Raw genomic sequence first — 25,465 nt, 5'->3', positions numbered from 1 at the left:
AGTATTCTTTTTTTTTTAAAGAAAGAAGCAGACTGGTGTGATGAGGCAATCAGAAAAGTCAATTTGACTCCCATGGCTATGTGGTCGAAACCCTGCCCCCTTTTCATGCAATACACACAGAGAGGCACAGAAATAAACACACAAATGCAGTGGGCTTTGATTATATGAGTACGGCTACCATCTTAATTTTTTTCATCTTGGCCCCTGCGGTGCTACTTCCTGTAGGAAGGTAGAAAATAGATACATCAACCTGTCACGGTACAATATCCTATTGTGTCTCTGTCCAAGCAGTTTGAAATAAAGCACTAAAAATAGTTGATGTCTGATGTCATCATTTTATTTGTCCAGGCCTCTGATATACTGATTATTTAAAATCTTGGGTTGATGACATTTTCTGCAGCTTTTTAATATGTGGATTGGGCTTTATGTGTCAATGCTGCTAACATCAGATGTTTTTGCCTTGACAATATATGAAAATGCAGCCATTTTCTCTTTAACTTGTATGTTACTTTTAGAGTTAGAATTAGATGATGCTGGGGGGAGGGGAAGAATGTGTATGGGGATTAATTAGACGTAACAACATCGCAGTAGAGTATTCTTCAAGGTTGTTGGAAATAAGAGACGATAAGAAATGGCGGGTTACAAGAACTGGAGGGAAGGTCTGTATTTCAGACTAATTGGAGAATATGATTTATGACTGTTAATTGGAGGAGGGAATTGTGCTTTGATACTATGTGTTTAGGGGAGGGGAATTCAGATTTTGGCTTCGACCAGATATGTGCCATGCCATGCTACCTGAATAAAGATTCTTTAAGGTAAACAATGCCTTGAAGTTCTTTGAAGAGTATCATCTGTCGGAACCATGACATCATGTTTTTAAGTTATTAACTGGTTCTGGAAATATTGAACCATCAGCAAGATGGATGGATGGATGGATGAATGGAGAGAGAGAGAGAGACTCTAAGAGAATCTAACTCTAAAATTAGAGTTAAAGTTTGTCTAAGAGTTGTAATGCCACATCTTGTTTTAAAGCAATTTGATGTTAAGAAAAGATAACAGCAGGTGTCAATGTTCTATTGTTGAAAGGGAAAGTGGGAAGAGACCAAAGAACGCCTGCATAAATTGGGTTACTATTGCAACCTCATTCCTATTTGTCACACTTAAGATACCAGAATGAATTTAGCACTGGGAATTGTAGTATAAGATCCAACTCTGCTGTCTTTTAACGGGAATTATAATTTAGAACCCCAAAAAGGGAGTGTTAACAGGGATATTAAGGAATTTGAGTCTTTCATGCTTCCTGTTGATAGAGGGCATCGTTTATCAGGGATGTCAAAGTGCCGGCCCGTGGGTCAGACGTGTCACGTGGAAGCTGCGCCCACCCCATTGCCAGCAATGGCAAAACAGTCCCAATACGTCGCGCGACGTCACGTGACGTCGTGAGTTTGACATGTCTGCTTTAGATGCTATAAAAATGGGGGGGGGAAACTGAACCCTCCAACATCCCTCTCTTGATTATCATTAAACTTAAATTAAGATTTAGGGTTATAGTTCTGTTCACCTTCTGCCAGATTGCAGGAATTTCTAAAGCCACTATGAAGTCTTCCCTTCCTATTTGGTTCCATGTGAAGGAAAAGCAGGTTAGCGTCTTACTTTTAAAATCATTAACATGGATTGTGATTTGTTGGAAGGCACAGAGCCCTGCAGGATACACACACACATACAGAACAATTTGCTATGATTTTTCCTTTTCTCCAATTCTGCTTTCTCCTCATTCAGAAATGGGCAGTGCTTCCTCAAAGTATATAGACAACGGCAAATCTAAAAGGCGTTCTTTTGGACAATGCTGTCCAGAGGTGATACTAAGGGACATTAATATATAATAATAATAATAGTAGTAAAGTTGGAAGGGACCTTGGAGGTCATCTAGTCCAACCCCCTGCTCGGGCAGGAAACCCTACACCATTTCGGACAAATGGCTGTCCAGTCTCTTCTTAAAAACTTCCAGTGTTGGAGCATTTACTGCTTCTGGAGGCAAGCTGTTCCACTGATTAATTGTTCTCACTGTCAGGAAGTTTCTCCTTAGTTCTAGGTTGCTTCTGTCCTTGATTAGTTTCCACCCGTTGCTTCTTGTCCTGCCTTCAGTTGCTTTGGAAAAGAGCTTAATTCCCTCTTCTTTATGGCAGCCCCTGAGATATTGGAATACTGCTATCATGTCCCCCCTTGTCCTTCTCTTCGTTAGACTAGACATACCCAATTCTACCAACCGTTCCTTATATGTTTTAGCCTCCAGTCCCCTAATCATCTTTGTTGCTCTTCTCTGTACTCTATAAATAAGGAGGGGGAGGGGGAGGGGAGGAGGAGGGCAGGCCTCACCTTGTCAACAAGGAAGGGTAGAGGGCTACCATGGCAATCCCAGCCAGTTTCCTGTAAAATATCCGGGGTCTGTCGCCTGGTTTGCCTGGAAATGCTGAAGTGAACCTGCCTCTTGCTAGCCTGCATATTGAGATACAGAGAGAAGCCCCCCTAGTTAACTGGTTGCATAACCGAATTTTCAGTTTACACATTCACAAAATGGCGGTGCCCATTTTAAACCGATTTAAGAAAAAATGCTGTCTGGATATATAAATATAAAGTTTATATTCAGAAAACAAATATAAAGTTATGGCAACGATAAAAACACGGTGGATTTTCCCCTTTTCTCTGCAAACACGGCAGTTTGCGGTCTTTGCCTCAAGCAAACGTTAATCCCGTTTCCCAGATCTGTCCTGAGGAAGCTCTTTCAGACCTACCTGTATCAACTGAGCTGCGGTTTCTGGACTTCCGTGCTGTAAGTCATGCCCGTTAATGGCTAAAACCCTATCGTTCTCTTGAAGTTCCCTGTCATGGGCAGCAAGGCCTCCTTCCAGCAGGTTGAACACGAAGACGCCATCTTCGTTGGCCTTACGGATCAACTTGATGCCCAGCTGTTGGTCTGGGCTGCTTTTGTTCAGAATAACGTGCAAATTCTCATCCCTGTGGCAAGGAACATCAGGGAAAAGTCCAGAATTCCCACAATGGTACCTTTGCTCTCTGAGCACCGTGAGACGGAGAACTTGACAAGGTTGTCTCAGGACGAGCAAGGCATAGCTGTGAGGCACACTTCTGATATCTATGCCATTGACCTGGAAGACAGAACTGTAGGTCAGCCATATCTAAAATGAGGCTAAATTACATCCAACCATGTTGAATACTTAGATCAGGGGTCTTCAAACTTGGCCCTTTTATGACTTGTGGACTTCAACTCCCAGAATTCCTCAGCCAGGCACACGTGCCTGGCTGAGGAATTCTGGGAGTTGAAGTCCACAAGTCATAAAAGGGCCAAGTTTGAAGACCCCTGACTTAGATGATTTCTTATTGCAGTGACAGCTTCCATCACAGATCAGGTCTGCCTCATACAAGGCACCTTCTCTTAAACACCCATCCCTCACAACTTTCTTCCTGTCTTGCTGATTACGATGGCTATTCTTTATTTTATTTGTTTACTCGTCAATGGAAAATTACAAACTCGAAGGAGAAAAATTAAAAAGGGACAGGGATAGGCACCTTAGTGCCTTATGCATGCTTCTTTAGGGACCTCTTAAATATGGGGTGAGGTCCACAGAGGTTAAGTTAGAATTAAAACTGTGAAAGTTACCGACTGAAACAAGTCAATCAGGTAATATATTCCAGACTTTGACAACTCAGCTCCTCGCTTATCCTACTCTGCCAGTCTGCAGGAAGACTGTTTTCTGTCCAATTTCTTCTTTAGAATCTATATCTATCCATATGTAATCACTCAATGTTACTTGGATTACAGTGGGAACTGCTTACCAGTCTTCTAAATTTAAATAAAAGGCACTCTGAGTTCTTCTCTTGGTTTCCAGACAGGACTCCTTTCTCACATTTCTTCTGATTTATATAAAAAGTCATTTCCATTTTCAACGTTATCACTTCCTTTTCTGGATTTTCCATCAATTGTATTTGCTGGTCAAGTTGAGTTCTCTGCCTTAATATTTGGTTGTCCTGCTTCTTATGTTATCTTCTGCATTGTTGGTTCTTTGGTTGTGTCAAAATTTGGCTCTGTGCATCTAAGCCGGCATCTTGATCTTTTATTTTAGGTCTTATTTTATCACAAGCTAAGAGAACGGTTTCATGTATTGCTTTCAACATAGAAAAAATCTTTTTCCAGACAGGACTTCTAATTAAACTGATACTTGAGTGAGTGGGAGTTACCTTGCAGAAGGTCTTGGGTTTAAATGTTCGGGAAGTCACGTACTGTTGAAATGGCTCCCAATCCAAACATTTCATACCCATGATTTGTTTAAGCTGTTTTCGTATATTTTGCTAGGATATTTCCCCCTACCTCTGAGTGTACTTCCAACCCTATTAAGAAAAATAAATAAAAGATCTAGCGATACAGTTTCACGGTATAGCAATTAACTCTCTGAGAAGGTTCAGTCAAAAGATAATTTTCTCCCAACAACTACAGTTATTCTACTCGGCAATAAAACAAAACAAAACAAAAAAGATGTAAAGAAGTTTCAGCAATAATGTTGGAGATAGAGGTAGATGGAGTATTTCTAAGTCCCCTAATCCAGACATGTCAAACACAAGGCCCGGGGGCCGGATGCAGCCCGCGATGTGCTTTCATGTGGTCCGCGAAGCCATCCTGGAAACAGTGAGGGAATGGCCCCCGCTGCCTTGGCCCCGGCCCAGGCTGGCCAGGAGCCAATGTACAATTTTGTGGTGGCCCTCTATGCTGAAACGCATTCAGTCGTAGCTCCACAAGGCCATCTGGAACTAACGAGGAACCAGCCCCTGCCGCATCAGTCCCTGCCCTGGATGCATGCTGGGGAGGTGTCACCCTTTATGAGGAATGAAGAAATGCACCATCGCCTGGAAGTGGCCAGCAAATGGCCCTTGCCTACTTCACATATTCGGCTTGATGGGTTCCGTGGGAGGGGTTTCGGCAGGGTCTTCCAGTGGACCATGCCTTGGCGCTTGCCCTGGTCCCACCCCCTTCTGCCAGAGACCCTCAGAACTGTCGCACTCCTGCCAGGCCCCCACAGGCACCCTTGACGCGAACGATGTAGAGCTGGCCATGCCCACCCAGTAGGCCACACCCACTCCAGCCATGCCCACCCAGTACGCCACGCCCACCCCGACCACACCTACCCGGCCCCCCGAGGACAACCACGATGCTGATGCGGCCCTCAATGAAATTGAGTTTGACACTCCTGCCCTAATCCTAAAGAAATGTGTTCATGCTGCAGTGCCAGAGAATGGGTTTGTTCTTCTGTACAGGTAGTCCTTGACTTACAGCCACAATTGAATCCAAAATTTCTGCTGTGAGACATTTCTTAATTGAGTTTTACCCCATTTTACGACTTTCCCTGACACAATGGTTAAGTGAATCATTGCGGTTGATAAGTCAGTAACCTGGTGGTTAAGTGAATCTGGTTTCCCCCATTGACTTTGCTTGTCAGAAGATTGCAAAAGGGGATCAGGTGACCTTGGGGCACAACAATGGTCATAAGGATGAACCCGTTGCCAAGCGTCTGAATTTTGATCACATGATCGTGGCGATGCTGCAAAAGTCGTAACTATTCTGAACCGTATAGCTCTATGTAACCTCGTATAGCTCTATGTAACCCTAACTAGAGAGTATGGATCAGTATGTTAGAATATCTGGCAGTTAATGGGTCAGTGGGAGGAGTCTCTAAAGGGCATTGGGAGACTTCCTGGACACAATCCAGATGGGAATGTCTTTGTCTGAAAGAAGCATGGGCCATCAGATGTCACCCGATGAGCCTGCGCCGTTATAAAGATGGTATGGAAGAGAGCATCATTCTTTTACCTATGGGAATGGACAAGAGATGTATTTTCCAGAAGTAACAACCACAGCATGAATGCAAGTAATCGTTCTGATTGAAATATATTTTTTGTTATGAAATCATTTCTATTGAGTTATCTATCTGACTTGATTTAAAAGAAGGCATTTTTAACTCAGAGTCAGAATAGGAACGGTGGAAAAGTGGTCATAAGTTACTTTTTTCAGAGCTGTTGTAACTTGGAACAGTCCGTTAATGACCTGTTGTAAGTCAAGGATTACCTGTATACTGCCTCGATGATTTTTGAAACAGGAATTGCTTATTGTTACTCCTGCCTCGGTTCCCTCCAGATTGGATTACTGCAAAGTGGTCTACATTAGTGGTCCCCAACCTTTGTGTGCTTGTTTTCCAAGCCAGATGTTCTATCCCAGCCTATAGCCGACCTTGTTAACGGCACAAGGACCAAACCCCTGTTGATAAAATAGGCTGGAGACTTTAAAACAAAACAAACCCCTTTTAATATGGGTGACAAACTTGCCAAATAGTCCAAAACACAAACAGCAAAACTCAATCCAAATGAAGGAAATAGTCCACAGGAAACACGATGCAAACAGAAGAGTAGTCACAAGCAAGACGAACAGACCAGGATCCAAAGAAGTACTTTGCAAACGGTTGCCTTCAGCAACCAGCACTGCCCACACCTCCTCTTTTTATACAACAGTCCCAAGGCGTTGCCTCTCAGTGCCTTCTCCTTTTACCCTGGAGTTACCATATTGACTGCTGCTGATTTACTCTCACTAATTGACAACATGTGCGTGCATCAATTAGCATGTCCATCAGGTGTGAGTCCTCCGAGTCTGACTCATTCTCCTCACACAGCTGAGCTTCATCAGGAACATGACTGGAAGGCCCAGGCTCTGCATCAAACCGTGAGTCTTGTAATTCATCAGAGCCTCTCTCTGCCCCCAATGGCCCTTCAAATGCCTCCTCCACCTCCTCCTCAGATTCCTCATACTCAGCTGTTGGGAGCACAGTCTGGCACGGAATCACAACACCAGACCTCAGACTAGAAGCCCTTCTTGAAAGCTGGGCCTACAATTCTTCCAGCCTCTTTATTCCCCGCCCGCTTCCTTGAACCTTTACCTTCAGGATCATATCTCCTGGCAGTAGCCTTCCATCTTTGAAAATGATGCCGTCTCGATAGATGTGTTGGATGATTATGTGAATCAAAGGCGTTTCGCTGCCACCCACTACTCTGATGGCCAGGCCTTCGTGGGGATGGCGGCGGTTGATCTTAATACTGGTAACTTCCCCATCTGGAATGAGATGATATAGCCTTGGAAAGGCTGAAACAAATGCAGAAAAGGGTTGGGTTTGAAATGAATGCCTTTTGTTCTTTTGTTCTTTTTGTTTTAAACGCAAGAACACAAAACATGACGCTCTTCCACAGTTGTTTAGAGTTAGATCTCAAGAGATCTGGTACTTACTAAAAGGTGCACAGGTCAACGTATGACCACAATTGAGCCTAAAATTTCTGTTCCAAGCGAGAGTTTGCTCCATTTAACGACCTGTCTTGCCGCAATTGCTAAGTGACTCCTTGTAGTTATTAAGTTAGTAAGTTAAGGAGTTCTTAAGCGAATCTGCCCATTGGCTTTGCTTTTCAGAAGGGCACAAAGGGGATCACACGACACACTGCAACCATCATAAATGTGAGTCAGTTTGCCGAGTTTCTGAATTTTGATCATGTGACCATGGGGATGCGGTCATAAGTGTGAAAAACGGTTGTAAGTCACTTTTTTCAGTGCTGTTGTAACTCCAAACAGTCACTAAATGAATGGCTGTAAGCCAGTGGTTCTCAACCTGTGGGTCGGGACCCCATTTGGGGTCGAACGACCATTTCACGGGGGTCGCCAAACAACGCAGTCCGCCATTTTTTTCCCCCTTTTCCTTAGCTGTGCTTCTCCCTTTTATTCTATTGGCTTTTGAAAGCCAATAGAAGAGACTCTCTTGAATAGAGTCTAATTCAGTGGTTCTCAACCTTTCTAATGCCGCGACCCCATAATACAGTTCCCCACTTCTCTCCACGGAACCAGTCCCTGGTGCTATACAATAAACACATCATACATTACATAAAATAAATAATTCTCCCTAGTTTTCACTACTCAGGGTAGGAAAAGCATTAGTAGTGCATCTGATGAAAATGGAGATCGTGGTGGGAGCTTCAAGAAGTTGCATGTATGATTCAGCTCTTACACGAATAACGCTTTTCATGATCAAACTCAAAACCACTCATTAATTTCAGTGCAGCCATTCTGACATTTGGCTATGAAACGACGCTATCGTGACCAACAAGGGTTTGCTAATCAGTGCCAGAATCAGTCTTAAGCCCAAGATTCTATTCATAGAATCTGGTAGACGAGAAGGACGAGGGGGGACATGATAGCAGTGTTCCAATATCTCAGGGGCTGCCACAAAGAAGAGGGAGTCAAGCTATTTTCCTGAAGGCAGGACAAGGAGCAACGGATGGAAGCTAACCAAAGAGAGAAGCAACCTAGAACTAAGGAGAAACTTCCGGACAGTTAGAACAATTAACCAGTGGAACAACCTGCCTCCAGAAGCGGTGAATGCTCCAACACTGGAAGTTTTTAAGAAGAGACTGGACAGCCATTTGTCCGAAATGGTACAGGGTTTCCTGCCTGAGCAGGGGGTTGGACTAGATGACCTCCAAGGTCCCTTCCAACTTTATCATCATTATCATTATCATTACTGCTTTTTCCAGCAAAGGAAAGATCCTCCTGGCTGTTGCAAATTTTCCATCGCCTCCTTAAACTTCCACTGTTTATGTGGGGATAAATTGCAAATGCCACCTTAGATAGAGGTAAGTTTTTCTCCTTTGCTGTTTCTAATCTTACTTGATACTTTTTCTGCAAATGTTCATTTTTTTTTCAGGAGGGATATGAGATGGCTGAGTCTGTCAACAATGCCAAGAAAATGCCAGGGTTTTTACAAACACGATTCGGAAAAAATTACTTCTGATTCACACAAACACAGCCTCTCTATGCACTTGTTTATTCTGTTTGCATCCCACCCTTATTGTTTTTTACAAATAACTGAAGGTGGTGAACATATCCAACGCACCTTCCGTCTCCTATTTTCTCCATAACGACAACCCTGTGAGGTGGGTTAGGCTGAGAGAGAGAGAGAGAGAGAGGGAGGGAGGGAGGGAGGGAGGGAGGGAGGGAGGGAGGGAGAGAGAGAGAGAGAGAGAGAGAGAGAGAGAGAGAGAGAGAGAGACTGGCCTAAAGTCACTCAGCCAACTTGCATGGCTAAGGCAAGATTTGAACTCACAATCTCCTGCTTTCTAGTCTGGTGCCTTTATCATTAAACCAAACTGGCTGACCTAGTCATGAAATTCATCAGAGTAGCAGAATTTTTTTTTTCAGATGTAGTTTTGAATTTTCTTTTTTTTCCTTAATTATATTTCGCAAATCTTTTGAAATACAAATCTTTTGAAATCTACCAGCACCTTGAAAAATTCCAAGTAATAATTTACTTAGATTTTTGTATCCCCCACCATCTCTTCAAATCCTTACTTGAAGACAGATTACTACAAAATCAGAAGAGTGGGTTTGCCATCTTGCTTATAGATCAGGATTAACCTTGCTTTTTTCTGATTTTTCTTGAACCTGAGGTATTATGAAGGGTGGGCAATGAGGGAAAAAAAATAGCCAAAGTGTAAAATATGCCCTCACATATGAGATTGTACTAAATTAACCATGGCATTGACATTTTCCATCATACATTTATTGCTGCAAGAAAATTTTATTACTATGTTTGCCTAAAGCAGGGGTAGGCAACCTTGGTTCTTTTATGACTCATGGACTTCAACTCCCAGAATTCCTCAGCCAGCTATGCTGAGGAGAAAGGGAGAAGTCTCCATGCTGAGCCATGCTGGCCCAGGAATTCTGGGAGTTGAAGTCCACAAGTCATAAAAGAGCCAAGGTTGCCTACGCCTGATCTAGAATAAACCATCATGTTCTACTTTTGATTCTTTTTTTTTTCAATCATCCTTTTTGGTTCACACTCATTTACATATTCTTACCACCTGTTTAAAAAAAGAAAAGAAATTGTACAGCTCCAATGAAATAAATGCGATGTCTCTGTGATTCTAGAAGGCCATTTATAGAAAAAAATGGTGACAAAGAATTACTGCAGTGCTCATCCTCAAGTCATTCTTCTTTTCACTGGGATATTCTCAGTTTAGTCTGTCCTTCTTAGTGGATTTAGACCAGTGGTTCTCAACCTTCCTAATGCCGCGACCCCCAACCATGTGGTCGTAAGTTGAGGACTACCTGTATTTCCCTGTGGGCGGGGCAGGAGGAGGCGTGCACGCTCCATCTCCTCTCCTGCAGCTGGAGCGCACGCTGGGCAGGCCAAGGGTGCATGCAGGCCGTCGCCCAGCAACCGCCTCGGCCTGGGAGCACCGTGCATGCATGGTGCCGCCCCCTGCGCCGGCCGAGGCGTAGCTAGCAAGCAGCAGTGACGGCGCAGGCCGACCACTGGCTGGGCCACCAGCTGGCCCAGCCCAAGGGAGGTAAGCCACCCGCTGGGCCCCATGCGCGCCAGCAACCCTCTCTGCCCCCGCCGCTGCCCCGCTAGCCTTACCTTGGCCACCGCATGTTCGGTGCGGCGGCAGGCAGGCCCAGGCACTCCTGGGCGGCCATGGCACACGGCAGCGAGGGCGCAGGGCGACCACCGGCTGGGCCACCAGCTGGCCCAGCCCAAGGGAGGTAAGGCACCCCCCGGGCCCCACGCGCGCCAGCAACCCTCCCTGCGCCCGCCGGCCTCCCGCCTCCCACCTCCCACCCCTGGCCCTCTTTTACTTACATTTAGTAGTTGCTCAGCAGGGAGGGGTGGAAACGTCCAGACAGCTCGCCTTCGCTGCAGACAACTTGCAGCACCGTTTGCAGACTGGGACTTTTGGCGGGCTCAGCAAGGCAGAGACAGCCTGGACAATTCCTATTGGCTTTTGAAAGCCAATAGAATAGACTCTATTCAAGAGAGTCTATTCTATTGGCTTTTGAAAGCCAATAGATTCTATTGGCTTTCGAACGCCAGTAGAATAGAGACTCTTGAATAGAGTCTATTCTATTGGCTTTCAAAAGCCAATAGAATAAGAGGGAGTAGCACAGCTAAGAAAAAGGGGGGAAAAATGGCGGACTGCATTGTTTGGCGACCCCGTTAAATGGTCGTTCGACCCCAAATGGGATCGCGACCCACAGGTTGAGAACCGCTGATTTAGACTATCTTCCCCAGGAAATTATCAGTGATTTGTGGGTTTGAAATATTCATCACCTAATTACTATCCGAAAGATCTCATGGTGGTTACAGTCCATAACAAGGCAGGGCATCCTACTTCAAAATGGTCTTTTGGGAAGGATTGATGGCATGCACCTTCTTCCTCAAAAATGAACAGCATAACTGCTTATATTTTGTGCTTGTTTGAAGCCATGGAGAACCTCTACCGCCATTGTCTTGTTCATGTCTTCATTTTGAAAAGCGCAAAAATGAATCAGGGGAATAGGAAGAAGAATGGATCAGTTTGATCCAGAGTAATTTTTTTTTAAGAGAAAAGTGCTGAGATTAACATTTTCACTCTCGTTCCCTCCTCAAAACTTTAAAGCAGGGGGTCTTCAAACTTGGCCGTTTTATGATTTGAGGACTTCAACTCCCAGAATTCCTCAGCCAGCGTGCCTGGGAAGTTGAAGTCCATGATGATGATGATGATGATGATGATGTTGGAAGGGACCTTGTAGGTCATCTTGTCCACCCCCTGCTCAGGCAGGAAACCTTATACCATTTCAGACAAATTGTACCCATCTTTGTTGCTCTTCTCTGCACTCTTTCTAGAGTCTCAGCATCTTTTTAACATCGTGGTGACCAAAACTGGATGCAGTATTCCAAGTGTGGCCTTACCAAGCCATTATAAAGTGGTATTAACACTTCACTGGATCTTGATTCTATCCCTCTGTTAATGCAACCTAATACTGTGTTGGCATTTTTGGCAGCTGCAGCACACGGCTGGCTTATATCTAAATGATTGTCCATTAGGACTCCGAGATCCCTTTCACAGTTACTACTATTGAGCAAGGTACCCCCTATACTGTACCTGTGCATTTGGTTTTTCTTGCCTAAACGTAGAACTTTACTTTTTTCACCATTGAAAAAGTATGTCTACTTTGCTTGTTTCCAATTGCGCTCAATATGAATAGATGGCAACTGAACAGGACTACCTTTATAAATAAACAATAGTCTTCAGTGTAGCTGGTTTGACATGGGGACTTGGCTTAGAAATTTTGGACTGCTTTGTTTCTTGGTAGTTTCGCCTTTCTACCTAGACCTCGGATAAAAAGGATGAATCTGGATTTTTACTCTTGGCATACATGCATAGTGTATAGTGTCAGATAACGTATGCCTACACATAAATTGGAACAAGGTCAACAGCTACCAAAAGGAAAATTAAATTAATACTTGCAGTTAAACATTTGAACTGCAGCTGACCTCCGTGAAAACATGAAATAGGAAATATAATTTTAGAAACAGCCTACTCCTGAACCTTGACAAGATTAAATGAATACCAACCATAATGGATGCAGATGACTCCAGAAAGTAGATGATAACAGCTGACAGCCAAAAGGCATTTGGACCTTACTGAAGTATTATTCTCTTTAAAGTCTAGCTCAACAGGAGTTCTCTCTGTAAAACCATCAATTGTGCATAGCTATAATGGGGCTCAGTTTTGATCTGCCATTGATTCTTCAGAGCAGATGGGCAACATGTATCATTCACTTGAAGAGCTGAACGTTCAAACTGTGTGGATCCTTTGAATCACTTTGTGGTCCAGCTAGTTCGCCCAATTTCTTAGCATATGTGCAAGTTGCCCATAAACTCAGTATTAGTTCTGATAGACCTTGGGCTGTAAATCAAGACCACACATCCTGCTTTGCACACATGCAACTAAAGATTGAGTGTGGGCATAAATTCACTAAATGTTCAGTGCGCATAGGAAAATTATTTCTGAAATTTTTCAGTGAATTGTTTTACTTTTATTTTGTAAAATTCCTATTGATTACAAAATTGCTTTGAAGAAATTAAAACTAAGCGAGGAACTTAGCATTTAATTTTCAAAGAAAGGCCATAATAAGGTGGAAAGCCTTAGTTGATTTTGGATGATCAAAAAGATGGAACATAGAATATAGAATAATGGAGCTGGAAGGGACCTTGGAGATCTTCTAGTCCAGCCCCCTGCCCAGGGCAGGAGATCCTAGACCATTCCAGACTTTCTTTGGGCTTGATGTGATGGATACATGTAATCATAGAAAGAATAACAGAACAGAATAATAGAGTTGGAACAAATCTGGAGGTCCTCCAGTACAAATCCTTCCCCCCCCCCAACCAGGAGACCCTATATCAGTGGGTCGGGACCCCATTTGGGGTCGAATGAACATTTCACGGGGGTCGCCAAACAACGCAGTCCACCATTTTTTCCCCCTTTTCCTTAGCTGTGCTACTCCCTCTTATTCTATTGGCTTTTGAAAGCCAATAGAATAGACTCTATTCAAGAGACCCTGTTCTATTGGCATTCGAAAGCCAACAGAATCTATTGGCTTTTGAAAGCCAATAGAATAGACTCTCTTGAATAGAGTCTAATTCTATTGGCTTTCAAAAGCCAATAGGAATTGTCCAGGCTGTCTCTGCCCTACTGAGCCCACCAAAAGTCCCAGTCTACAAACGGTGCTGCAAGTTGTCTGCAGCTAAGGCGAGCTTTCTGGACGTTTCCACCCCTCCCTGCTGAGCAACTACTAAATGTAAGTAAAAGAGGGCCAGGGGTGGGAGGTGGGAGGCCGGCGGGTGCAGGGAGGGTTGCTGGCGCACATGAGGCCCGGGGGGTGCCTTACCTCCCTTGGGCTGGGCCAGTTGGTGGCCCAGCCGGTGGTCGGCCTGCACCGTTGCTGCCGCTTACCAGCTACGCCTGGGCCGGCGCAGGGGGCGGCACCATGCATGCGTGGCGCTCCCGGGCCGAGGCGGTTGCTGGGCAACGGCCTGCGTGCACCCTCGGCCTGCCCAGCGTGCGCTCCAGCCACAGGAGAGGCAGAGCGTGTGTGCCTCCTCCTGCCCCGCCCGCAGGGAAATACAGGTAGTCCTCGACTTACGACCACATGGTTGGGGGTCGCGGCATTAGGAAGGTTGAGAACCACTGTTCTATATCATTTCAAACAAATGGTTGTCCAGTCTCTTCTTAAAAGCTTCCAATGACGGTTTCCAGGCTAGCACGGGAAGTAAAAGAAATAGTGGAAGGGAAGAGCAACAACGTCTGTACCACTGTGCAGAAAATTATCTAGCTGGATCCAATATGTCTTCAGCCATTAAGCTTCATTCATGGGGGACGTTATTAATTTACTAAAAAAGAAATCACACAGTACTATCTAAATAAATAAATTGGAAAAAAAATGATTACCTGCCTGTGAAGCAATCAGATTTTCAACATTTTCTCGTTCCCGTTCAACATGGTTAGCCACAGCACTGCCACTTTTTGTCCTCCGAAGCACATTGAGAGCTCTGTTTATCTTTTTAAAAGACCTGCTTCGTACAGTAGAACGCTCAAACTGTGAAGCTGTGGCTGAAGAGGAAAACAGAATATTTAGGCTTGGGCTGAATACCAGAAAAATCTTACTTATTCTAAAGGCTGCTAAATGAAGATAACCTAGAGGTAAGAAAACCTTAAACCTTATTCCATCATTGCACAAGAGCCTTAGTATATGTTAGCCAGTGGAAAGTCAGTGTAACATAGTCGCTTCGTATTAGAAATTCTGTTTTTATAAAGCACCACACAAAGCAAACAAAGAGTACAATCACCATGTGCTTTACAGCTCAACTATTTTACTATAAATAGGAAACAGGAAACTCTACTTAAAACAAAAGAGCATAGAGTATATATACCATAGATCCGGACTTGTAAATACTGCCATCTACTGGCTAAATACTACTGTTGCATAAAAATGCATTCCAACAATGAATTCCAACACTTGAGTATTAGACTTGGATCAAAAAGTAGGTTCAAGTTCACACTTGTTCAGTGGGTGTTGCCAAGCCACACCTGTCTTTTAGGCTATTGTATCTCTCTCTCTCTTAATAGTCATACAAATGAAGGAGAATGCTATGTAAAACTGCATGGAGGAAACTGAATGGATGAATGAATAAATGAATGAATGGATGAATGAATGAATTCCACACTAATTTCCAAAAGTAATGTCTTGCAATGACATAGTAGAATGTTATTTTGACCATCGTCAATAATAGAAGGATGGGAATATATGCTACAGTCAAAGTCACCAAATGTATATTTAAAATATATCAAATTAAGAAAAGGTCCTTGGAAAGAAAGTTATAATACTTCCAAGTGCATTAGAATTGCCCCTTATCCTTCATAACAATTCCACAAATTTCAACACAATTCTTTGAATAATATATATATGAGTATTATGGATGTTCAAGAATTCTGCTTAGTCTGCATTTCAAAGTGGAACTGATCAGATGTGCAGCTCAAGAAAGTGAGAATACAGATCTGGTTTGCATTTTGTACTTCTCCAAATTTTGGAAGGCAGTTGTTAGCTCAGAGAAATAACAACATTCAAATAAAAAATGAACTTCAACTGTTAGTGGCATTTGGAATGAACTTTCAATTTGTCCATGTATATGCAACAAATCAACTGGAAGAGGGTGTGACCTCTTAGAATATGGTTTTGAAGACCCATAGGGACTATTATCAAAAGGAGAGGCTGCCAAGTGATTTATCTATTTCTTATATTGTTATATTTAAATCCCACCATGTCTTCAAAAGTTCATAGGGGTTTTTCCTTCATTTTATTCTCCAAACAGCCTTGGAAAATGATTAGGGCTAAGAGAAAGTGTAACCAACCCAAAATCACTCAGTGAATTCCCTCAGAGAAGGGAATTGAATCTGAGTTTTCCCTGTCCAACATTTCTTAAGTGAGTTTTGCCTCGTTTTATGAACCTTTCTTGCCACAGTTGTTAAATGAATCACTGCCGTTGTTAAGTTAGTAACATGGTTGTTAAGTGAACCTGGCTTTCCCACTGGCTTTGCTTGTCAGATGGTCACAAAAGGGGATCGCATGATCCCAGGATACTGCGACCGTCATAAAAATGAGTCACTTGCCAAGTGTCTGAATTTTGATCACAATGATCATGGGGATGCTGCAACGGTTGTAAGTGTGAAAAATGGTCATAAGACATTTTCAGGGCCGTTGTAACTTTGAACGGTCACTAAATGAATGTAAGTCAAGGACTACCTGTTAAGGCACCAGACTAGAAACCAGGAAACTGAGTTCTAGTCCCATCTTAGGCATGAAGCCAGCTGAGTTTATCTGGGCCAGTTACTCCCTCTCAGCTCTAGGAAGTAGGTAGAGACCTGGGGTAGGCAACCTTGGCTCTTTTATGACTCATGGACTTCAACTCCCAGAATTCCTGAGCCAGCATGACTCAGCTTGGAAACCTCTCCCTTTCCCCTCAGCTGGGATGGGTGCAAAGGCCACCCTAAGTCAGTGCAGTCACCTGATGTTGTGTTTTAAGACCATCCCAATCGCCAGTGTGAAGGGAGGATTGTCTATACAGTCCTTGGCTCTTTTATGACTCGTGGACTTCAACTCCCAGAATTCCTGAGCCAGCCACGCTGAGGGGAAAGGGAGAGGTTTCCAAGCATGACTCAGCTTGGCTGGCTCATGAATTCTGGGAGTTGAAGTCCTCGAGTCATAAAAGAGCCAAGGTTGCCTACCTCTGGCCTAGGCCTAGGCCGCTTTATGACTCGTGGACTTCAACTCCCAGAATTCCTGAGCCAGCATGACTCAGCTTGGAAACCTCTCCCTTTCCCCTCAGCATGGCTGGCTCAGGAATTCTGGGAGTTGAAGTCCAAGAGTCATAAAAGAGCCAAGGATTGTATAGACAATCCTCCCTTCACACTGGCGATTGGGATGGTCTTAAAACACAACATCAGGTGACTGCATTGACTTAGGGTGGCTGTTGCAGCCATCCCAGTTGCTGTCCTTAGATGAATCCTACAGTCGCCGTGCCCTGTTGTCACGTAACTGCCATTTGTGACTTCTTGCTGCCTTCCCCAACAAGCAATTGACTTAGTTTGTCGGAAGCTGTCAGGGAAGGGTGCAGATAGTAGTCATGTGACCACAAGATACCACAACCCATTGTAATTGTGAGCCAGTTGCCCAGTACTTGGATCGTGATTACTTGACCGTGGTTAAGCTGTGATGGCCACAACTAAGAAGGAACAATTGTTAAGTCAGTGCCACTGTGATTCTGAATGATCATGGAATGACTGGTCATTCAGCAAGGATCTCTGTAAACGCTAACCATTTCTGACAATTTTGCCAAGAAAAAGATCTCCGAGATCCTTTCCAATTCTCTTATTCTCTTCTCTATATAAGGGTTCGCTTCAGAAAGTTGCTAGGAATCAGAATTGACTCAAAAGCACACACAAACGCCGCTACCCTTTTCCTGGATCCTGCTTCATATATAAAATAATATAATGTATTTATAGACTTAAACCTTCTCAACCTAATTAAATCAGAAGTCATTTTCATTACATGGATATAAGTATTTGATCCCGAATCATTTTTCTTCATGCAATAATTACTTTCTTCTCCTGGTTTTTTTTTTTAGTTTTAAATTTGTTTCTTTATTTTGGCTTACAGCTGCATTTTGCACATTTATAATGTACCGTGTTGCATATAAATGGTGCAAAATGTTTCCTGGCCTACCGATTTAAGCAAAATGTATCCAAGATGCTTCCCCGCTGGGGCTCTTACTTCTAGATTGCTGGCTTATATAAAGACGGGTGGGATTGGTTCCTGGTGAGTTGTCCTCAAAGTTGGCATTGAAGGCAGGGTTAATTAGCCCTGGTTCATCTGTCATTAAGGCAATTGTGGCGGCAGCAGAGAACTCAGATCCAAGGGCAGATACTGTTAAAGCAGCATTCAAATCAGCAGATCCAGCTGGCGAACTTCTCTTTCTCTCCTTGGTGAGTCCATAGTGAGAAGCACCTTTGCACCTAAGGAAAATTAAAGGCGACAGAACTTAAAACAAAACAAAAACTGCTCAGACGAATGGAGACAGGTAACTTCTTTCAGAAAGTCAAAATTTGGGGGAGGGGGGGGGAAGAAATGAGACTAAGCTAGTTTCCCATTTTTGGTTTCCTGCACCGTGCCCAAATGAAGAAGCAATGAGAAGTTTAGCGGATTACACATGTTCTGTTCCCTGCGTGGTTTTGCATTGAAGAGGCAGTAGTATTAAACAAGCACTTCTTTAGTGGAAATCAGAACAGGAACTAACAATGATGGCTCCGCCCCTATTTATACATTCAGCTTTGGGCGGCGTCAGCCAATGAATGCAACGTATTCTCCCGCTCAAATGCATACTAATCGGCCCTGTAGACAGCAAGTCTGGCTAACAGGCCCTGTGGTCTGCTAAACGGTTCCTGCACAGATCTCTGCAAACTGTTCCATAAGTTTTACTCAGTTACATTACAACACAGATCTACTTTTATCCAACTGTGAATACAAACGAAGTAGAGAGAGGTCACAGAGAGAGAATGTCCGAGGATAGAATTGCAAAACAAATATATGAAGGAAGAAAGAACGAATGGGTCAAGAAGAAAAAGAAGGGACTAAAAAAAGTTGAGCTTGAATGGAGTTGCCAAAATCTTGGAAAAAGGGAGAGGTGAGAAGTTTAAAGAACAAAAGGCAGCTTGTGAAGAAACAGTGCCTGAGTAGAGCGGAAGCAATGATCATTTGCAAGGGAGGGAAAATATGAAGAACAGTAAATGATGGTGTAAATAAAATTCTAGTCACATTTTTTTTTCTTTTTCTCTTATCTCCCTCCCTTCGTTTATTTTTCTTCCTTTTTTCACTCTTTTCTCTGTACTTTGAACAAGGGTTGATTCTGAAAGGGAGTTGTGTGATGGACAGGCAAGTCTGTTATTATAGCCAGCAAAGCTTGAGGTCATGACATCTTTTCCTAGGCTTTAGCTGGAGTGGAAGAACAGGGAAAGATCCATCCAGTAAGGAGGGATTACATGATTAATACACATCGAAAGACTCCTGCTAAAGAGATCCATTTGGGGAACACAGGCTCGTTTGTAGCTGTAGTTTCACTGGATCGGAAACAGCTAGCTTGGCAGGTGACTGATCCAAACAAAGGAGAGGGTTATAATCAGTGTTTTGTCTCTGGCTAATGAAAGAAGGGCAATGTGTGGTAAGAAGGCTTGATTGCGTCAGCTGATGTTTGAGGAAAGAATAAAGCCACTCATACTGGGGGTCGCCCAGTCCCCCACCATAACAAACAGGGACTGTCGTAGCAGCCGTGACTTCACCAGGAGCCTGACAGCTGCCTGTCAGATTTGGGATTCCCAGTGTTTTTCCAAAAGACTGTTCCACAAACAACTGGAAACAAAACCTGTTTGCTTTGCAGAACTAGAATGCAGTTTTAGTTTAGCTAACGTGACAGCCACATCTCAAAAAATGGCCTGTCTTTTATTTAAGCCAATGCAGCAGTTCAGAACAATTTTTCCTGATCGTAGTGCAGTCTACTTTTTAACGAGTCTCCAATGGGCTTGCTGTACTTTGTTGGTTATATTCACATAGGCCTCTAAGATCCATTAAATGTGAAACATAGAAGTCTGAAGTATTAGGATTTCCTCTGACTCTTCTGATAAACCTTAGCATTTATTTTGTTAGGACCTCAAAGAGATCAAAGAACACCTTATCTTAAGGTGACCAACTTTTTTACAATGAAAAGGAGGACACAAATAAATTGAAGAAAAAAAATATTGTAAAAACTGGCTCGGCCCAGGAAGGTCAACCGCCTGCCGTGCCCCACCCGCAGCTGCCCTGCCAGCACCGCTGCCCTGCCATGAAGAGCGGGCCCCGCGGCTCCCAAAGCACCAGCCGTGTCAGCTCCGGCCCTGGGGGGCAGCCTGCCATTAACACACCCCGCCTGCAGCTGCCTTGCCAGCATCACCGCCCACCCTGAGCAGCCCCGTGTAGAGAGGGCCCCGCTGCTCCCACAGCACGGTATCTTCGGAACTAACTAGGAGATGGTGTAGTTGAGTAGCAGGCAGGGGTGCCAAGTTCCTGCCAATTCGCCTTCGCTGCAGACAACTTGCATGTGCAAAGTTTGCCGGTTGGGTGTTTTGGCACGCTCAGCAGCAATTCCTATTGGCTTTCGAAAGCCAATAGCGGGAGTAGCACAGCTCATACAAAAGTTGAAAAAAAAAATCAAAAAAAGGTGCTGGAAGGCCGTTCTGAGTGTTCTATGAGGGAAAAAAAAGCCCTGCAGATTAGTCTTCAAATATCGAAAAGGAGGACATGAAGGAGGACACTTTTTGAGGGAGGACAGAACTTACAAAAGGAGGACCGTCCTCCCTAAAGGAGGACGGTTGGTCACCTTACTTATCTGATCTGGGATTCAGTTGTGTTTTCTCTGACATAAGCTCTTTAAGTCAGCTGGAGAAATTGAAGCAATGTTTCTCAACCTTGTCAACTTTAAGGTGGATGTCTAAAGGTTGAATCAGGCAACTGGACCAAACTTTGTTAATCTAATCCCGATTTTAAGGAGAAACCCCTGAAGTTGGTGTGGCAAGAGCTGGTACATTCCAACCATTTTCTGACTCTCTGCCTAACTAATTTTGCTCTGATGGATGAAGTAGCTTGGATGAGCAATGAAAAGTCTCAGATTAACCAAGTTTGGCGCAGTTGCCACCATTCAACCTTTAGACACCTTTGACCTGGATGATTGAGTCTTCACTGACATTTAAGATGGGTGGACTTCAACTCCCAGAATTCCTTAGCCCAGTGATGGCGAACATATGGCACGGGTGCCAGAGGTGGCACTCAGAGCCCTCTCTGTGGGCATGCGCACCATTGCTGGGTTTTATAAACCCTTTTTGCTTTAGGACTCTGCCACCGTGTACAGAAAAAAAAGGTTTAATCAATCAGTCAATTTCAACTTCTTGTGGGAAAAAAAAAGATCTTGCAAGGTTGGAATTGATTGATTGAACTTTTTAGTCCCACCGAGTCTGCCGTTACCACCGCAGCCACGCCCACCCAATGGGCCACACCCACCTGGCACCCGATGATGCATAAGTGGGTTTTGGGTTGCAGTTTGGGCACTCGGTCTCTAAAAGGTTCGCCATCACTGCCCTAGCCAGACTTAAACTTGCCAAGGTTTAGAAACAATGCTCTGGAGGTACATAGGTGTTAGAGGTTAGGAAGGCTAAGGGCTGTGTATTTGCGATGTTTCGGGAGCCAGATTTGATTCCTTTTCTCACTTGGTGAATTGTGAAATCTGAATTCATTAATATGCTCTGAGCAAAAACTCATTCGTGGACTACCAGGGTTTTTCTTTTTGTTTCAAATGTTATTAATGAATCAAAATATAATTTACCAAAATACAAAGAAAAATAATAATGGTAAAATAAGGACGGGAAAGGGGAAGAGAGGAAAGTGTAGGGTAGAGGGGATAAATTTTAAAAAAGCATTAACCTACAACTCCATTTGGTGCAGTAGAATAAGGTACCGTATTTTCCGGCGTATAAGACGACTTTCTAAACCATGAAAATCTTCTCAAAAGTCGGGGGTCGTCTTATACGCCCAGTTGTCTTATACGCCGGAAAATACGGTAATAACATAACACCTCCAATTTTTACCTTACATTATAATATATACTAGACAGGGGTAGGCCACCTTGGCTCTTTTATGACTTGTGGACTTCAACTCCCAGAATTCCTGAGCCAGCCATGCTGAGGGGACAGGGAGAGGTTTCCAAGCTGAGCCATGGTGGCTCAGGAATTCTGGGAGTTGAAGTCCATGAGTCATAAAAGAGCCAAGGTTGCCTAGACATTTCTATAACAACAAACCTATCTAATCAGCAAAACTGAAAATCAGTTCCATGTTTTTCCACCTCAAGCACAAGGTCGAAAAGCAGTTTCCGAGTAAAAGCAAAATTAATTGTGTTCTTTTCTTTAATCAAAGCAGCCCTCTCTGCTACCTCCATCAACTTTTGCAGCCATTCATCCATTGTGGGAATCACAATGCCTTTCCATTTTTGCGGATAAAGTAATCTTGCGGCCATCCACATATGACATAAACCAATAGGGTTTTTTGGTTGAAGATTTAGAGTCCCTGATAGGGCTTATTTCCTGTTTCATTTACAAGGCACGATGCCCTAGAAATTGTCCATCCTTCCTAAACATTCCAAAAATTCCAGTCTCAATACATTTAGAGAACACCAGTTTGAATAAGGCTTCTATTAAGTCTGCTACTCATATTATCTCCACAGTGTACATAAGATACTAAAGATAGAAAACTGACATGGATATGGGGTTCCTTATTTTCTTCATTAGGACACTAAACCAGGGGTAGGCAACCTTGGCTCTTTTATGACTCGTGGACTTCAACTCCCAGAATTCCTAAGCCAGCCAGCCGTGTTGGCTCAGGAATTCTGGGAGTTGAAGTCCAGGAGTCATAAAAGAGCCAAGGTTGCCTACCATTGCACTAAATTAAACCTTTACTCCAGCAGAACCTTGTTTAGGAAGAATGGTGCAAATAAGTGTTCTACATACTCATTTGCAACCTCTAAATATATATATAATTATGGCTCAGAAACTCCCAGTACATTATGCATTGAGTCTATAGAGTATGGCAATATTCTTTCTATCGTTATGGATTTCCATGTTACCTTTCAGAAGGTAACTTATTAGTTAAAGAACTGGTACATGAGATATATTTTTTTTGCAACAGATTGGAAAATAAAATGAAGACATATATACTAAGGTGTGGCTGCTTATGGCAATAACGTTTCCACAATTATGATGCAGAATAGGAAATGGGAGATATTAAAACGATTGTTCTTAAAATATAACAGCTTTCTTTCCAGGATAAATGGCCAGTATAATCTGATGGCTCTTAGTATCATGCATATTTGGACCTGAAATTGGGCTATTAGATAATCCCTGAGGTGGGGTGGGGACTAGAAAGCTAAATGATTTACTTTGCAATCCAGAGCGATGGTGCTACTAAGTCTACACTTTTTGTAGGAAGGCCTATTTTAGCCAATTTATCCACCCAGCAGAAGAAACAGAACTTGGAAGTATTCCATATGATAGAACAAGAATTTCAAAACAATTTGTACTGTAGGAAGGAGAGACAGAAACTATTCAAAAGGTCAAAAGTGCCCAAGGCCAGTATGGATGTTGCAACAGCTACAATCCTATACTTAATTGTGTTACTATCCTCCAACCCGGACTGCTCTTTAGAAGGCCAGATCCTGAAGTTGAAACTCACGCACTTTGGCCACCTAATGAGAAGGAAGGACTCACTGGAGAAGGGCCTAATGCTGGGAAAGATTGAGGGCCACAGAAGAAGGGGACGACAGAGAAGGAGGTGGCTGGATGGAGTCACTGAACAGGAGGCGTGAGCTTAAATGGACTCCAGAAGATGGTAGAGGACAGGAAGGCCTGGAGGAACGTGGTCCATGGGGTCGCGATGGGTTGGACACGACTTCGCAACTAACAACAACAATCCACCAACCCACCAACCACTGACAAAGTCTGTCCATAATGCACAAGGGGCTTCCCCATTGACTTTGCTCGTCAGAAAGTCACAAAAGGGATCACATGACCCCGGGACAGTGCGACCGTCATGAATATGAGTCAGCCATCAACTGTCTGTATTGTGATCACGTGACCATGGGGATGCTGCAACTGTTGTGTGACAGTCATAAGTCACTTTTTCCAGTGATGTTGTAACTTTGAATGGTCAATAAATGAATTGTTGTAAGTTGAGGACAACCTGTACATAAATTTTGGGCCCTATGTGGCTGCTGTTTCTCCTCCAGTGCATATGTAAAGTCAGAGGCATTTGTTTCTATATTTAAAAATAAATCATTATGTCTGAACCCAGAGCAACAGAATTGGCTTCTTTCCTTGAACCACAGTTCAGATTAACTTACTCCACAATTCAGAGGCAAAGATAAAGCATTTTAATTTCTTGGAGAAGAGAGGAGAAGAAAGTGAGTAGCACTTGAGCCCAAGGTCAATAATTTTATTCCCTGACTTAGTGTCACTACAACCATTATACTATCAGAACTATTTTGCAACTACAATAATAATTATACTCAAGGCAACCAAATATGGCCACTAGATGGCTGCAACGAGATACGTAAGCTGTGTCCACCTTGTGGTCATCTAAAGTTTTGCAGTCCAGATCTAGGACTGGGCCACACAAACAAGCAAAGCCCCATCCACAAGATGCAGGCAGCACACAAAACCACGCACCCTCCAGTCCGCCAAAAAACCTCTCTTCACGGAACCAGTCCCTGGTGCCCAAAAGGTTGGGGACCTTTGCTTTAAGGAATCTTGTCATAAAAGTTAATGGGTTTCTCAAAGCAGAAGCACTGAAAAAGGGGAGCACAGAGCTGTTGTTGTTAAAGTTGTTGTTAAAGTTGAATAACGTCTGGAGAACTTTCTCCCAATCCTTTTTTAAAGAACGCCCAGCCCTGTTAGAAAAACTATACTCTTTCCTTCCAGATTCCCATTGCCTTTCTGGGCAAAATTGTGGTAGCCACATAAGCTTTAAATTCTCCTTAGTACTCCTGGGGTGGGTATTGTTAAACAGACCTAACAGCTTAAAATGCTGTAGTTTTGGCCCTGAGGAATTTTAGAGGTGAGACTCCAGATTCCATTGATATTCTGGCTTTGCTCCCTTGGGAAGACTGAGATAGCCTGAGGCAGATGACTGAAAACAATTGAACACTGTCTTAACACCTCTGCATTTGAGAACATGGTGTTAACAGCCTCCCAGAAGTCTGGATTTACTGACATTTACCTCTGACCTTTGTGACCTAAAAGCCTCAGACCTTAATCACCCCACTGGCTCTTTTTGGTAGACCCATTACAATGGACAGCACATCCCCATGACACACCAGCCGTAAATAATCTCCACTCCACATTGAATTCTGCTCAGTCAATTGCCCACAGTGACTGGTGTGAAGGAAGCAGAGATGGATGGAAAGGAATATTGGCAAGGAAGATTTCTAATTAAAACATAAAAAGGATCGGTTAAGGCAGACAGTGATTCTTTTTGACCTGTTAAATTCACACACTGACCTTTCATGAGGTAAAAAAAAAAAATCTTTCTGAGGGAAATGAATGGCAGGGTGAGCCTATAACCCTGACACTGTGGGGTGGGCTTGGAAGTCACTTCCCCATCTCAGTTATTTTTGGTTTTCAGCGCTGAGTTTTCTGGCCCTCGCTACCAGCCTATTGTACACCTTAAAACAGTAGACTTCTGTTCCTAAGGACTTGAGAATATATCATAAGTCGATTCAAGGTGCTCCATCTTGTAGCATCTTATGGAGTCTACTCCATAAGTAGACTCAAATGCTCCATCATTGGAGGCTTCCAAGAAGAGTCTGGACTGCCACTTGTGTGGAATGGTATAGGACAGGGATGTCAAACTGCCGGCCCG

At 43.5% G+C, this 25,465-nt stretch overlaps 1 protein-coding gene across 9 annotated transcripts in view; it reads right to left on the bottom strand.

The window, feature by feature from the left end:
- The window catches only part of LNX1 (ligand of numb-protein X 1), a 153,750-nt gene that overhangs the window by 27,774 nt on the left and 100,511 nt on the right, over nucleotides 1-25,465 (bottom strand). For 7 of the 9 annotated variants that reach the window (XM_039362903.1, XM_039362901.1, XM_039362902.1 and 4 more), the window contains 5 exons: nucleotides 17,750-17,991; nucleotides 14,371-14,532; nucleotides 6,996-7,198; nucleotides 2,793-3,164; nucleotides 2,377-2,496 (listed from right to left, as the gene is read on the bottom strand). In XM_039362903.1, coding sequence (XP_039218837.1) covers nucleotides 2,377-2,496; nucleotides 2,793-3,164; nucleotides 6,996-7,198; nucleotides 14,371-14,532; nucleotides 17,750-17,991 — 1,099 coding nt within the window. The remainder of the gene's footprint in view (nucleotides 1-2,376; nucleotides 2,497-2,792; nucleotides 3,165-6,995; nucleotides 7,199-14,370; nucleotides 14,533-17,749; nucleotides 17,992-25,465) is intronic. The other 2 variants (XM_039362906.1, XM_039362907.1) reach the window with 2 other exon arrangements.

The sequence above is a fragment of the Crotalus tigris genome, unplaced genomic scaffold, assembly GCF_016545835.1.
Source record: "Crotalus tigris isolate CLP2741 ecotype Arizona unplaced genomic scaffold, ASM1654583v1 scf7180000019483.1746242, whole genome shotgun sequence".
NCBI classification, from domain to species: domain Eukaryota; kingdom Metazoa; phylum Chordata; class Lepidosauria; order Squamata; family Viperidae; genus Crotalus; species Crotalus tigris.
This window is presented reverse-complemented; position numbering and strand designations above follow the sequence as displayed.